Source organism: Ascidiella aspersa, chromosome 4 (genome assembly GCF_963924565.1).
Source record: "Ascidiella aspersa chromosome 4, kaAscAspe10.2, whole genome shotgun sequence".
Classification (NCBI taxonomy): Eukaryota; Metazoa; Chordata; class Ascidiacea; order Phlebobranchia; family Ascidiidae; genus Ascidiella; species Ascidiella aspersa.
In genome coordinates, this window is record NC_139450.1 from 9,275,935 (window position 1) to 9,290,760 (window position 14,826).

The window sequence follows — 14,826 nt, forward strand, 5'->3', positions numbered from 1 at the left end:
ATAATACCTTAAGTCCAAATAATATATTTTCACAGAGCCATTTCACCTGGAGTGGTTGATCGCACTCATTAAGGTAAAACTTTTACCACTGTAAACCAAATGAACCCGTTGTTTTTTCTTAGCGCGATTCCCTCGACTTTAGATACTTTTATTTCGAGAATAGCATGCCAACATTATTTGAATTTATGCATCACGATATGACGTAACTGCTGACGTAACATCTAGAAAAATTAGGCGGCAGTACACTTATAGACAGTATTTATTTTTCTGCAAAGACAAAAATGCAACACGAGCAGTCAAACCAGAAATAAAAGTTTTCAATCAATCTATTGGCGACGGCTTAGAACTACGACTTCATAAAACGAAGAAGTGAAAATCGCCGTTTTACAGAAAAATTCACTCTTGGCCCACACTGCAAAGCAGTGGTTCTCAACCGGGGTGCCATTTCTAATGATCAATGGTGCCTCAAAATATTTGAGAAATTTTAAGAATCAGATTTTTGCTCAACTCCTACAAATTTTTGAGTAAGATTAGAGTGGAATAAATCCAATTATAACTTCCCACGTTGTGACAGTTTAGTGAATCACGAAAAAATTCTTGTAGAAGTGCCGCAATCCATTTATTATTTCTGAGGGGTGCCGCAAGCCATAAAAGATTGAGAACCACCGGGTTAAAGTGTGGACCCCAAATAAGATAACACAGTTAAGATAGTGCTCAATCGGATTTGCCGTTAGGAGGTCCTTAGTAATATATTTTTCAAGTGAATTTTTATTTTACACGGTTGGATAGAGGCAAATCTTGAAAACGTAAAAAAAGCAAATTTGATTGAATTGGTAGAACATCAACACTCAGTACTGATGCACAAATTCCAACAAAATAAGAGCAGCAATGCGCAACGTAATATTGATGGCAAATCGTACAGCAGTGCGCGGTGCGCCAAAAACAATCGCGAAAAGATAGCAAAATACACGCAAGACAAGCGGAAACGTATAAGACATAGCTGCGGTTTCACACGGGAATGGCGCACGCCTCCCGAACACCAGTCTCCTAGGCTGTGATCAGTGATGAAACCGTGCAGCTCGAGACGCTCAAACGTCGGAGGCGGGCAAGAACGATCGGCTGCAGCTGGCGCTGGAACGACTGGAGCTCCTCTGTAAAAATGAAAAGAAAACTGACGCCAAGAATTTGACGCTTCTTTGTCCTTTAAATTTTTCGGGTTTACGGCCTTCCTCAATTATCGTGAGCTATATTCAAAACTCCAACTAATGTACTCTTTTGCGCTTGCGAATCACAGGCCTTTAAGGGCTTTTTATAGCATTCGAAAACTGAAACCTGACAACTGTGCTACGTACTTTTTTGTTTAATTTATTTTTATAAAGCAGCTTTCTTTAATATATTCTTTTATAAAGCAGGATTAATTTATATAATTAATGCGAATCGAGAAACTAATTAAAAAAGCGAAATTTGAGTTACGTTAAACTTAAGGCTTAATTGTTAACGGTTCTATACTAAAATGCAGGGGTAGGATAAGTAGCCGTGTCAACCCAAAATATGTTGGCCAATTTAAAATACACAACTTGAATTAATGCATCGCAACTGTGAATGGCGAATGATACAAGCATTAAAGGGTAAATCAAACAAAGCAGACATAGTATTTTTTCAAGGGTTGCAAAAAATTAAGGGTCCACACCAAATATTTAAAGGCCACTACAAAACAATCTATGATAAAATAACGAGCTATTTTAAAGCTTACTCCAATATGGCAGTTTATGTGGCACTAATAAAAATTTAAAGGCTCAAAATGATTGGGATTACTACATACATACGTCCCCGGAGAACCGCAACAATCGTCTTAAACCCGCACCTCGGTGGAAAGCAACTGATTGTTCACGCACAATCTTATGGTCAAGATATATTTTTGGTAAAAACATACCTTGCGGTGCATCATATAGATCACATAACAGATTAGTTAGCACAATGCGATGCTGACGGTCGATTTATAACGTAGGTCGCCACTGTAGTTCTGCTGTATAAGTTATTGCTGTTATTCTCTAAATACACAAATCACACAATCTACCGTCTACATCAGTGCTTTGCAACCTTTTTTGGCTTGCGGCACCCTACAGAAATTATAAATAGTTCGCGGCACCCTTGCTCGGCTGTAACGTTACAATAAACGAGATTGAAACAGCGCATTACCTGTGCAACAAGTTTGACAAAACCTTACTTTTTGGCACTTTTATAGTACAAAAAAAATTTATCAAGAAGCTTAATTACTAATAGGGCTAAAATTGGAATCCTAACTAATTTAAAATATCTCTCGGCACCATTGACCGTTAAAAATGGCACCCTACCTAGAGTGCCGCGGAACCCCGGTCAAGGGTCTACATAAAACAAACTACACATCACTGGTCTACATAAAACAAACTACACATCGCTTTCACCTTTCGAGTCTTCCGATGCGCGGTCGCCCGCTTCCTTACCCTCCTGTTCTGCGGGATGCTGGGAGTAGAGGGGGGCTGGGTCCCACTCGGCGCTCTCCTTGGGGTAGGAGGAGGGGACCACAAGGCGAAGGGGAGGCACCGAAGGCAGCTTGCGGTTCTCTGAAAAAATTCGTCCCAATAAGTCAGTATATGACGTGCTGTTTTGTAAATTCTTACAGACAATTAACTCGGCATTTTGTCACCTGTTAAAAGTCAATTCTCTGCGCCTTGTTAATTTTATAGATTTTATTTTAGATTCACGAACATACTAATGGGAATAGAGTCGCCGTGTACTAATTCTTGAGGTGTCTTTTAAAAAACTACTCTTAAACCACTTTAAATATATCGTCTCGTAAATGCCTTGAAATTGTTTTCAAAACACAAATAATTGCCAGGGGAGCGACAAAATGCATCTAACACAAACCAATTAAAGCAATAAAGCTGCAACGAATCTAGGTTAAAAGTAAAATCAATTAAAGGTTAAATTAGAGAAAATTAACAATGTCAATATGTTAAGGTTGGTACTTTAGCTATCAGCAGTTAGACAAACCAGGAATTATTTGAAATTAGATATTGCAAAAAATTTCCCAGGTTTATGAAAAACACAACGCGATCAGATCTGGAATGATCGGCCCGATCGAGTAAACCGCTTTTAGACAAACAAACTTACCAAGTTGGCAGATGATGCGAATCGAACCGTCGTCCGCGCTGTAGGTTCGATCCACCGACACTCGGAATTTGCCGTCCAGTCTTGCGATCTCTCCCAGCACCACGTCCGACACGCTCCGCTGATCGCGTTCCGTCTTCATTTTACGCACTGCCTCCCGCAAGCACTGACGTTTGTTCGGGATGTAGTCCGGCCTTTAAAAGTGGAAATTTTTTAAACTGCTATGTGGCGCCATTTAAATTTTATTTGTTTTAAAAAATGAGAAAGAAAGGTCTTAACATGTTAAATAAACTAAAAATATATTAAGATTTACGTATTTTTACAAATGTAATGTTAAACGCGGTGTGGTAAACAAACTATACTTCAAACACATGTGAAAATTGGATCCTTGTGAATTAAGCTAAATAGAAACAATGTTTCCATTCACATTATTTTGAAATACAACACTTTTTATGTAATGCCAAGCTAATTTGACACACATAAAACAAAGCATTTTTTTATTTGACATATAGCAACATGTTTTGCACAAACAGCGCAGTTCGACAGAATAGCTTTGTGTGTGTGAAAACAGAATACGTTCGCCCTGCACCAAATATCGAGCCGAATGACAGCATCAGAAGATCTAGCAAATCCCTCAAGTGGGAATGCACCACTTTTAATCGACGAGGAAATGGCGGCGATAATGATCCGCTAGTTGAATCGTTATGGTTTAACTTTAAACAGATCGACCGCAGATTCTAGCCCGAGAGTGGGATTCTAGCCGAGAACAAACATTTTTTGACGATTTAAATGAGAGCGCTTCGCTTTGTTTGACTCCTATAGCCTGCTACTAGCCTATAGGCTGAATTTTTCCTTGCCAGGTCTGTTTTGGGGAATAATTTGGTATCAAAATGAAATTAGTTTTTGTACTTTGGTAGTACGTAACCTTTTTATCAGACTTAATCAGAAAAAAATGGTCTTGAATGCTATTTTTAAATAAATGAATTAAATACTATTGGTAGATGGGGTTATAAAAATGAACGTTTTTCAAGAACACTTCGCAAGAAATCGCTACGATTTGTAATTAATGATTTCACACCAAAAGCCAGAATGAAAGAAAAACGTCAAGTTTAACTCTTCTGACTTTAATTGGCTAAAATATCTCACATAATAACAAAACTCACCAAACAAACGTGTAAACTCTCTGAGTAACACTGGCAGGAGTCGCAGCGGAAACTACTGGGACTTCAGACATTATATAAGTAAGTGAATGACTCCAATCGAGTGTTGCTACAAACTTTTCGAGTGCTTCGTCCAAAGCGTACAAACGGGTGGCATTTTGATTGAGATCGGCCCGATTGAGTCAAATCAATTTTACTGCTTTCAACAAAACTTTTCTTACTGCCATAGTTCTTGTTTTCAACGAAACTTTTTTGTTAAACTTACCCTTCAAGATAGAATTGTTGCGTTGAACGCAAATCAAAACTAAAAAGATTAAGTAGATTTCGGATCAGAACAGATACCAGCCTAGTATGGGGTAAGTAACGATACTACAACTTGAACGTTAGGTGTGAAGAGATTTTGAAACAAGGTCAGCTAATTTAAGCAAAGTGGGCGACAATTTAATCGTGCAATTTCCCACGGTCAGTTTTTGCACTGCCTTGAGTCGCAAATTAATCCACAGGAAATCATGCAACATTTTATACAACCCAGTACCTCAAACACAGAGCGTAGAAAAAGCGATTTTTAAGAAAGACATGTAAGCCGGCATAATGGAAAACGGGTCGATTTCATTAATTCGGCTCATCTCTACTTTCTAAATCTTACATGAATAACGTGCAACGGTTCTTTCAATAGCAATAGACCGCTTTAGGTTTGCTTAACTTAAAACTATAACTGAAAACGAAAAAAAAAAACGTTAATTCGCAAAATGTCAAAGGTGGGATCGTACAAAAACCGGTGCGAACCGGTCAAATCCCGCTTTCGGAAGTCGCACCGGTCAACAATGACGTCACACTCCCATGTCCATACGATCGATGACGTCACAGTCCCATGTCCATACAATCGATGACGTCACCTTCCCGTGTCCATACAATCGATGACGTCACACTCCCATGTCCATACAATCGATGGCGTCACACGCGTATAAAGGCCTCACTCTAAGTCTTACACCACTCACGTGCTGTAGTCACCGCATATGGTGCTGACCGCCGGGCCGAAGGTGCGCTTCAGGGTGTGGTTAAGTAAGGGCGACTTGGTGGCGGTCGCGATCACGTTGAGGAATGGCTGGCACATGTGCTGGTCCGGGGAAAACAAAAAAAAACGATTAAAAAACTGCACTTATTATTAAAAAATGCTATAATGGTTAGTGTTTAATAGGAAGTCCGATAATATCGTATAGGAGCCGATACCTGATGCTAAGGGATATTATCGGTACTTTTCCGAAACTAGGTTGATATCGGTGCCGATCCGATACCAAATTAATTTGTGCATGACAGCCATGCTTTGAGAAGCAACCTAAAGTTGTCTACCTTGGGCAAATTTCTAAAAAAATGTTGCTTTAAAAGTAGAAGATAAATATTTATAGTGCTCCCTAGCGCGAAAGCAAATTTTGGTTAACACCCTAAAAAACAGTTTAATCATTTTTTTCTTATTCGACCATAATCATGACTTTACATCAGTGTTGTAAACAAGTCATTTTGAAATGACTTAAGTCCCAGTCAAGTCATTTGAAAAATAACTGAAGTCCAAGTCAAGTCCCAGTCAAGTGATTATGAGAGCTCAAGTCATGTCATTGACATAAAAGTAAACTGTTAAACTATTAAAATTGGTAAACTTGTTCGATTATAAGCAATAATTTAACTCAAAAAATAACACAAACGCAATATAGGGAAATAAATAGGTTTAATGTGCAAAACTTAAGAGAAATTTAAATGAAAGACCCTTAATTTAATCCCAAGCTATTTGACAAAATGACTTAAGTCCAAGTCAAGTAATTTGTCCAAAAGACTTAAGTCAAGTCAAGTCATTTGAAAAAATTGACTTGAGTGCACTTAAGTCAAGTCAATGACTTTAGTCATTACAACACTGCTTTACATGGTACAGAATCGAATCACGATACTTTTTGTTCAAACAATCTGGTATCCGGACATTCCTAACCTTTTTCAATCCGTGAACCTCCTTTTTTAATGTTTTATCACATTATGCGGGATAAAATTTGTTTTTGTCTGCCACCAACATATTCTTAGGCAGAAAAGCCGGATATTTGATATATTTTATTTCCGAAACCCCAATATTTTAGACATAAAGTGCGGATATCCGATACCAAATAACGTCATTACAATAAACCAAGCGAAATTGATCAAAATGAAACGTGGAAAGATATAATATTATTTGCCTTAGGGTTAAGAAGCATAATTTATATTCGATTTTTAGAAAAAACATTATGAAGGCATACGTTGTTACAGAGCGTTAAAGGGTACAAGTTAATTTGGCATCACATTGATTGGACAAAAATCGGACAAGTATAACTATAACACTCTCTAATCCGATCCAATATTTTCGCGTGTTCCGCTTATTTAGGCAATAAAACGGTTGTTGTCCCGAGTGGCGTGTTAAAGCGCAATGTACCTTGGTAGTTCTCTGGCCAAGCCAGTTTTGCAGAACCTTCTCGCATTTGTCTAGCGTCCCCATTTGCATGCGCTTGCGTGGGTTCATCAGGTTGTCACGGAGTGCCTTAATCTTGCTCATTTCTTTAGAATAGTTTCCCTCGTCCTCATTAAACTGGGGATGAAGCAAGATAAAGTTTGTTACCAAAGGCTAAAAATATCTTGAAATCTGTCGCCTGAACCATTGATGTACATGCGGTTATAAACGATCTATGAATATCCGATAATTTTAAGTATGAACAACATTAGCTAGTTTTTTTATATAATAGAAACCAGGACTGCGGAGTTGGTCAAACACAATCCAAGTTCGACTCTGGTCAAAAATTGAAAAAAAAAATATGACATGACGAATCGTCTACTTTAGGACTATGTTTAAGCCTATACAATATGACGGGTTAATATTAGGAAAATGCTTCATCGTTATATACGTTTCTTCTGCCAACCTTATTTATCATTCTGGACAAGGGCTCAATGTACTTCTGCAAGTGCTTAAGCTTTTCCATGTACTCTTTGTCATCCTCTTGTTGCTGCTGCTGTTGTGTTTGATTGCTTGTTGTAGGACTTGGCACAGCAAGCATGCCTAAAATACAAACCAAATGCTGTATGTTCAATTAAAGAAAACGCTCCGTCAAAAGTTGTTCGACTTCGTTATTTCCATAACATCAATAACTAGTCAGCAGTTCGCATCTTCATTTTTACAAGCAAAGCCAACTACATTTCCTGAACTACAACTTGGTCGTTTTTTCGGTTAAACTACCGCTTTAAATACCTGGAGAGGGCACAGTTTGCACACTTCCTGGCGTTCTGAGGCTTGGCGATGTTGTTGGAACTTGTGGGGACTGGTGTGCAGGGGACAAACTTGGGATGATGCTGCAATGTATTTAATATTATTTTGTAGTTTTCTCCAAATAACATGCAAATAAACAAAATGTATTTGTTACCTTGGTTGTGGAGTGCTTTCCGGCATGGTCAACACAGGCTACACAAGAAAAAATGGTTCAGAAAAAAATTGTCATTTATATTTAAAACAAATTACTATTAACAATGTTTACTATTACTTAAAACAACAAAATGTTTTAACTACTATAGTTCATTTACATTTGGGGCGACTGGTCTTGGCATTTGTTTGGGAAACTGTCTCATTGGAAACTGGTTTCCAGGAGATGGATTGGACCAGGGCTGTCTTGAATAAGGATTTCCTATTGAATTTTGGGGACTTGGAACTGGGTTTCCTTGTCTTGCCATAGGACTGCTGTTAGGCGTCATATTGGGTCGAATTTGCATACCTACACAAAATATGTAAACATAGTTATACCATTATTTAGTCTTAGCACACTTCAATACATACATTTTTATTTCATTTTTTTAAACTAATTTTAAATAGTAGGTTATATGTATAAAGAACTGTATTGAACATAATTCCAAATATTTTTCCAAAAAATCTAAACATCAGTACTGACTTAAAAAATTTTTGCTTTTCACGGGTATATTTATTAATTAGTACAAAAAGATACCTTGTCCAGGAGAACCGTGGGAAAGAATGGTGTTGACTGGCTGTGTCGGCTGCATTGGTGGAAACATTCCTGTTGGCTGATTGGGCCCCAAGTCACCTCTCTGGGCAAACACAGGGTTCTGTTGTTGTTGCTGTTGCTGCTGCTGCATAGGCTGGAACTGTTGCTGTTGCTGCAGATGTTGTTGCTGTTGCTGTTGAATGGGAATGTGTTGTTGTTGTTGTTGCTGCTGTTGAAACTGCTGTTGCTGCTGCTGCTGCTGCTGCTGCTGATGTTGTTGTTGCTGTTGTTGTTGCTGCTGCTGTTGTTGTTGCTGCTGTTGTTGCTGTTGCTGCTTGTTGCTGTCTAAAAATTAAAAAAACATGTTTCCGGTTGGATGAAGCCCCTATTGCTTGGAGACAAATTTGTTTAAGTCAAAAAAAATTATATATGAACTTTTTGGAAAAAAACTCTTACCCATTTATTCTTTAAATATAGAAATTTGACTTTTGTTGTCATAACCTAAATTACCAAGCCATACTTTTGCATATTTACGAGTACAGACATAGACAATCCTAATAAAGTTGATTTTCCGGCAGGCCATTTCACACTAAATTTTGTTATAGCGAGAAATATTTTATATTTACATAATTTGTTAATATGTTCTTTTGGTACAATTATTATGTTACATTTAAATAAAGTTTAAAGCTTTTTTTCTTTGTAAAAATAACAAAAACTTAGCAGCTAAATGGTATATTTTTAACATTACCTTTCAAATTTATTAACAAAATTAACTTACTTTGCAACTTCATCATTACTGTTTGCACCATATGAACATAGTTTTCCTGAAAAAGAAAGTTTGATAAGTGTTTTAAATATTTCAACATACACATGTGCTATGTATTAATTTATTTATAATTTAATGGAATATACATACTCTTGATGTAGCTTTTTGAAAGATGTTATGTTCCAGAACAGCTGCCTTCCCAATGACATTTGTGACTCCATATTTCACAGCAGTTTCGTTACTATAAAACAGAATATTTAAAGGTAATAAAGGAATGTGTGTAATGTTTAATTATAAAGATACTTTTCTTTATTTTGAATAAAAAAAAGTAGTATACTTTCTTATCTTACATTTTGTTTTTTGCAGAAGCACGAAAATTTTCACTTTTCCAATCCACTTGATTTGCCTGCATACTTGTGGTTTTGTATAAAGGGTAAAATACCTGAACGGGAATTGCATATATAAAATCCAAAAAGGAATGCAAAACTGAAAAAAATACCGCTATTACTTAAATTATAATTTAAATACGCTACTATATTTAAACAAGAGGAAAAAATCAATCCAAGACAAACAACGAGTTAAATATTAACAAATTAGTTTCTTAAGTATCTTATGCAATGTTAACCAGTAGTAAGTGTAATGCACGGCATATAATCTAAGGAGCTGAGGTTGGATTCAGCTTTGAGAATTTTCCAAGTAAGAGGAAAGGAACTTGGTTTCACAAGTTAAGACCTTTTTGGACAGACGTCGCAATTGGGTGGTTTCCCACGATTGCTCAATTTAAAAAAAATATGTAAGTACTCTATGAACATCGAAAATCGAAACTACACCCTTCCTCGAAAACACACCCTGAAATGAAAATAGAAGAGTTATTTCAGTTTAATATTGTAAGTTCCGCGACAACAGTGATAGGACCGCAAAACCCTGAAATTAGATGTTCGACATTTTTTCGCTTTTAGACGGTTGCGAATTTTCGACTAATAAAAATAAATTACTTTACTAAAACACCATTGGCAATAAAATACAAATTTAATCCAAATAACAAAGATTTTAATACCATCAAAAAATGATTGCTGCCTTGCCACCCGAATGGGATCATACAGATTATACCTCATAAATTAAAGTATGTTTAGTTAACGAATGTACGGAATCATTTCAAATGTGTGACACGCCAAAGGTTCTATACCAGTGGTCGGCAAACTGTGAGCTGCGGCCCAAATGTGGGCCGCGAGTTACTTTTGAATAGTTTAGTGTTATCATGTAGTTGTGGGCCGCGAAAGCCATACATTCGTTGCACTTTATTTTAAAAATTGGTGTGGCCTAGAATTTTTATATTTCTCAGCGTTGTTTAGACCCACGTGGCAAATGTGTTCCTGAGTACCTGTCGAACTATATTTTTTTGCCAACTTTATATGTTAGCGCAGTGCTTTTTAACCCGTGGGATGGTACGCACTTGTGCGAATAAAGGAAATTGTAATGCGGTTGACAAACGTCGTGCAGATGAATGTGCGGATGATAATAGTACATGTTATTAGTTTTTATTATGTACAATACAGTAATCAAATAAGCTTATGCGCCCGTTACAGTTACAGTAATTTAGTCTCGTATAGTGGTTCATTGCAGCTTAAGCCATATATTTTATATCGGTCAAGGCTTAGGCACACGGTTTTAACACACAAACCCTTTTATTGCTATTTCACAAATAAAACCAAAGTCTACAAACTTACTATGCTCGTTCCGTGCGGATGGAAATTTTCGCAATGAAAAAGTGCGGATGGAAACTTTAAACTTTGAAGTTTTAAGGTTGAAAAGCGCTGTGTTAGCGCAAAATTTTTAGCCCAACCTGCTGCTTCTTGATGGATAGGCTACTATGTTTTATAGTCGGTCGTCTTTATATTTTGTTATTTAGGCGTAAAAATAATAAAATAAAAAAGCTTTGTGTAAAGTTAAAAAAGTAATTTGAACAATTAAAGGTACAACAAAAAGCGTGAAACGTGTAACTTTGAAGTGTAACGGAACGAAAATGAATTTAACAAACTTTCAATTCGTTTGAAGTTTCAATTTTTTGTTAAACGGTTTTGAGCAGAAAAAGTAAGCCGGGACGGCCAGGAATGGAGTTTCGGTAAATAAATTGCCACCGGGTGGCGTTTAAATAAAATAATTTTTACAGGTACGCCGTACCGTGAAAAATCTTCTGTTTTTACGAGTAGGCCTACATGTCGCTTTTTCACCAGGCCATCCAGTCATCTTCTTCAATAATGTAAACTGAAAGTTCAGTTGAATGTGTGCGTACGTCGAACGATGACCTTATGTTTCCTAAGGCTACTTGTTTTAGAAGTCTTCGTGACGTCACTTATGAATATTTTCATGCCTTTCGGTATTTTGTTTTTATTGTTGTTGTATTAAACTAAATAGTTTTACTCCTTGTTCAGAGTCTCACGCAGGCTCTGGGTTTTATTTACAACAAAGGTCGGCAACCTGCTCCTCATACTTTTCGGACATTTTAACTACCTACATAAAGCTTTTTTTATGTTTTACAAACTCATTGCGTCTTTTAAACATTAGCAAAACATGATTTTACCAACCCTACTCAAATTGTACCATAAATTGTATTAGGCCTAATGATTACTTTTATGGCGTTTCTTTAAACAATTTGATTGCGCCTTTTCTGTGTAATAGATAACGCCGTTCAAAATTGAAACCCAACTAATACATTTTTCAAATTGTTTCTTGTCGTGTCCTTAAAAGTAATTGCTCCTTTTTCTAATGCAAGAAACGTCTGCGACGTTTGCCTAAAAAAACTACACGTTTTAACAAAACAATTGTCAGTTAAATACCCCGCTGAGACCTTTTTCAGTTTGTCTTTGGCCCGCAACTAGAAAAAGGTTGCCCACTCAAGATCTACAACATCTTGTATATTGCAGAATATATAACTGTTATTGGTAATAACGTGTGTATCATGGTCGCCATCTTGCGTAGAAAAAAAATACGAAATTTTAACGTAAGGTGGCAGAAACGTTTTGGTAACAATAAAAACTAAGGGACCAAATAAAGGTATTGAGAATCTAATGCTGAAACAAATATATTAGGCAATTGGAAGTGTTTGTTAAAGTTTTATTCCTAAAAGCGTGGCATTATATATACTTGCTAGTCGCTACCTATAACTATAAATCGAATAAATTACCAAAGCTGTGTCACCACATGTCATTTATAAAATGTTGTTTTGTTAAAAAATTACATAATATGTCATTTTCTTGCCTACTTAGTTTAGCAATGGTTTAAACACACAATAAAATCGGTAAAGAAAATTCAGAAATGTCAGTTAATTAACTTTTTTTGGTTCCCCAGTGGTTAAGTTAGAGAAAGTAAGAAAACAGGCAAGAGTTGTGGCTCGATTCTTCCCATTGGCCGAGAAGAGACCGGGAATTTCTAAGCAGGCCAGTAGTGGAACCTGTCTCCACTAGGAAGAAGGTGCTGCCACGGAGGTGGGGCCTCCATATGTTATGTCCTATTTGCATTGATTTGTTTGGGAAGTTCTTTTTTTTCGACCCTTTGCTTTCTATTTTGCTGCTTTTGGAATACTCTGTGCACATCGATTCATTTTACTACAAAATTCTCAATTTTCGTTTATGTGTTTTAAAATCCTTGTTAAATATTCTTTACGAGCCCATTAACTGTGCTATACCACATATACTGTTGTTCGGTTACAGACGGGGAAATCTTCCATAAATCAAACTGGCTGTCTACCCAGACGCCTTTTCTCCGTTTCTGTGTCGATTGAGCAAACTTTCGTATCAGGCTTGCTGCTACGTCATACACGACAAAGGCCGATTGTATCTCGTCTGCGCGGCGCAGTCAGTCATCGTGCGCCAAAACTTCAAGGCAATTTTAATTATGCGTCGAGGCTGCCTTTTTCTCGAGGTTGTGACGCCCGGCAAGCGTACAGTCACTCGAGGCACGGCACGTGCTGTTGTGTTCAGATGAGATAGCGCCCGTCGCGTAGTAGCTTCTTTCTCCAGTCTAAGGGCAGTAGGGCTACTACCGGCCACAACAAACGAGATTAGCAGCAGACAACTGAAAATTGTTTTTTCGTTCAGGAACAGGATCAAATAAATTCCATTAAATCGGAATTATTAAGCGTAAAATATGCTAGAATGGAGATGACGGTGTTCGCACGTACCTTGCTTGTTATTTTAGGTTGTGTGTGCGCTCATCAGGTCAATGCCGCGCGCAAGGTTGCCTACAAACTTAACAAGTCAACGTTCGGCCAGAACGCGTTTTGCAATAGTAAGTAGATCAAGTGATAACAGCGTTCTTTACACTTTTTAAAACTAGCGATTCTGTTGTATTGAACAGTAGGTCATACGTGTCATTACGATGGCTTTGTTTTGAATAGTGTAGCAGTGTTTATGTAGCGACCACTAGGTTAAATGATCTCGTTATGGCATTTATTAATATTTTCGTTAGTTTCATGTTTCAACCTTACCCTGCTTGACATCTTTATTATAATGAAACATATGCGAAATTTGATTGTAGTTTACAACTTTACATGCATATAAAATGGTAGATAATAGTTTACTGAATACTAGTAGGCTACAACTATACGATATTTTCTCTGTGTTAATTTCCAAATGTCCTCATGCCAAATTTTGTTTACGCTGCAGGTTCTTCTACATTTGAAGCGCAAACCCTGGCGCTGCTGAACAATAACGTCTACGTTGGCGCCACGAACTTTGTCCTCCAGTTTTCTGCGGGCGACCTCGCTTTGGCTTCGTCCTTCCAAAGCGGGCCGCAAAACGACAGTTTCTCATGCAACGGGCCGCCGCAGTGCAATAAAGATGTCTGCACGGAACCGACCAGCTGCGTTGACAACTACAACAAGTTGCTGCTTGAGCTTCGCACTATTCTAGTGGCGTGCGGCACAACCCAGAGAACATGCGACTTGCTGGACCTGTCCAATGTTTCCGACGCGCTGGCGTTTAACGAAGCCCAGAAATGCAACCCTCCCCAGCATTCGCTTATTTCTGTCCGCAGCAAGGCCGCCACGTTGGTGGCTGCCAGCTATTTGAACGCATCGGACAGAAGCGGAGATCGGGACTTTGTATTCTTTGGCGGCAAAGATTGGGAAAAGGTGGACAACAAGGCTTCAATTCAAACCTACCGGCCGCCCAACTCAAACTACGGATACTTTTTCAATGTGGACAGCACTGCGGATTATATATGGAGCTGCCCCGATGTGATTAACGTTAAGGCATGGACGTCCGCGGATTACGCTTTCGTTATTCGAACCTCGAAGTCATTCACCAATGTTTCAAGGCTTTGTCAAAGCACCTTGATTCAGGACAGGCCTGCACCAAATAACCCGGATTTAAACGGCATCAGAAAAAAAACAGGCAGACGGTCCTATGTCCAAACGTCCATAACGTGTGGATCGGGGTTTGGCCAAGCGGTTTCAGCCAAAGTTTATCAGGACAACTTGTATGTTTTGTTTACAAACAGCAGCAGTGGCCGCAGCGCAGTGTGCTCATCAAGTATAGCGTCGTTAAACCGACAACTTGACCAAACTCGGCTAAACTGTTTTCAGGCCAAAGCGGACAAAGCGGAAAAAATCAAACAGGATGGTAATACTCTTCAGTGCAATACGATCATATCGGCATTAGACAACACTGACGTGAGTACCAAAAGACGTATTACAATATTGCAACGAACAACAATTAAATTTTATACTTTTAACTAAGTAATTTCGCCAAGT

At 37.9% G+C, this 14,826-nt stretch overlaps 2 protein-coding genes across 2 annotated transcripts in view; one reads left to right on the forward strand and one right to left on the reverse strand.

Annotated features, from left to right (window-relative positions):
• Positions 1-975: 975 nt before the first annotated feature.
• LOC146147054 (uncharacterized) lies at positions 976-9,309 on the reverse strand. Its single transcript, XM_083387765.1, has 12 exons — positions 9,225-9,309; positions 9,087-9,132; positions 8,312-8,653; positions 7,896-8,083; positions 7,739-7,776; positions 7,567-7,667; positions 7,241-7,377; positions 6,760-6,912; positions 5,309-5,427; positions 3,154-3,344; positions 2,445-2,603; positions 976-1,151 (listed from the first exon to the last, which is right to left on the reverse strand). Exons 2-12 carry the CDS (start codon positions 9,115-9,117, stop codon positions 1,048-1,050), a joined length of 1,563 nt encoding a protein of 520 aa, XP_083243891.1. The 5' UTR covers positions 9,118-9,132; positions 9,225-9,309; the 3' UTR covers positions 976-1,047.
• Positions 9,310-13,138: 3,829 nt separating this feature from the next.
• LOC146147055 (plexin-B2-like) overlaps positions 13,139-14,826 on the forward strand; it is a 42,267-nt gene continuing 40,579 nt past the window's right edge. The window contains exons 1-2 of the mRNA XM_083387904.1: positions 13,139-13,361; positions 13,739-14,745. Of these exons, the coding sequence (XP_083244030.1) occupies positions 13,229-13,361; positions 13,739-14,745 (1,140 nt within the window). The 5' untranslated portion in view covers positions 13,139-13,228. The remainder of the gene's footprint in view (positions 13,362-13,738; positions 14,746-14,826) is intronic.

What these genes read in the sequence shown, in the direction of transcription:
- LOC146147054 (XM_083387765.1), bottom strand. Translation starts at nt 9,117, where the DNA reads ATGGTGCAAACAGTAATGATGAAGTTGCAAA. An exon ending in GCAAACTGTGCCCTCTCCAG is followed by an intron (nt 7,378 to 7,566) that starts GTATTTAAAGCG and finishes TTTGTATTTTAG; the next exon opens with GCATGCTTGCTGTGCCAAGT. An exon ending in CGCATCGGAAGACTCGAAAG is followed by an intron (nt 1,152 to 2,444) that starts GTGAAAGCGATG and finishes TCATTTTTACAG; the next exon opens with AGGAGCTCCAGTCGTTCCAG.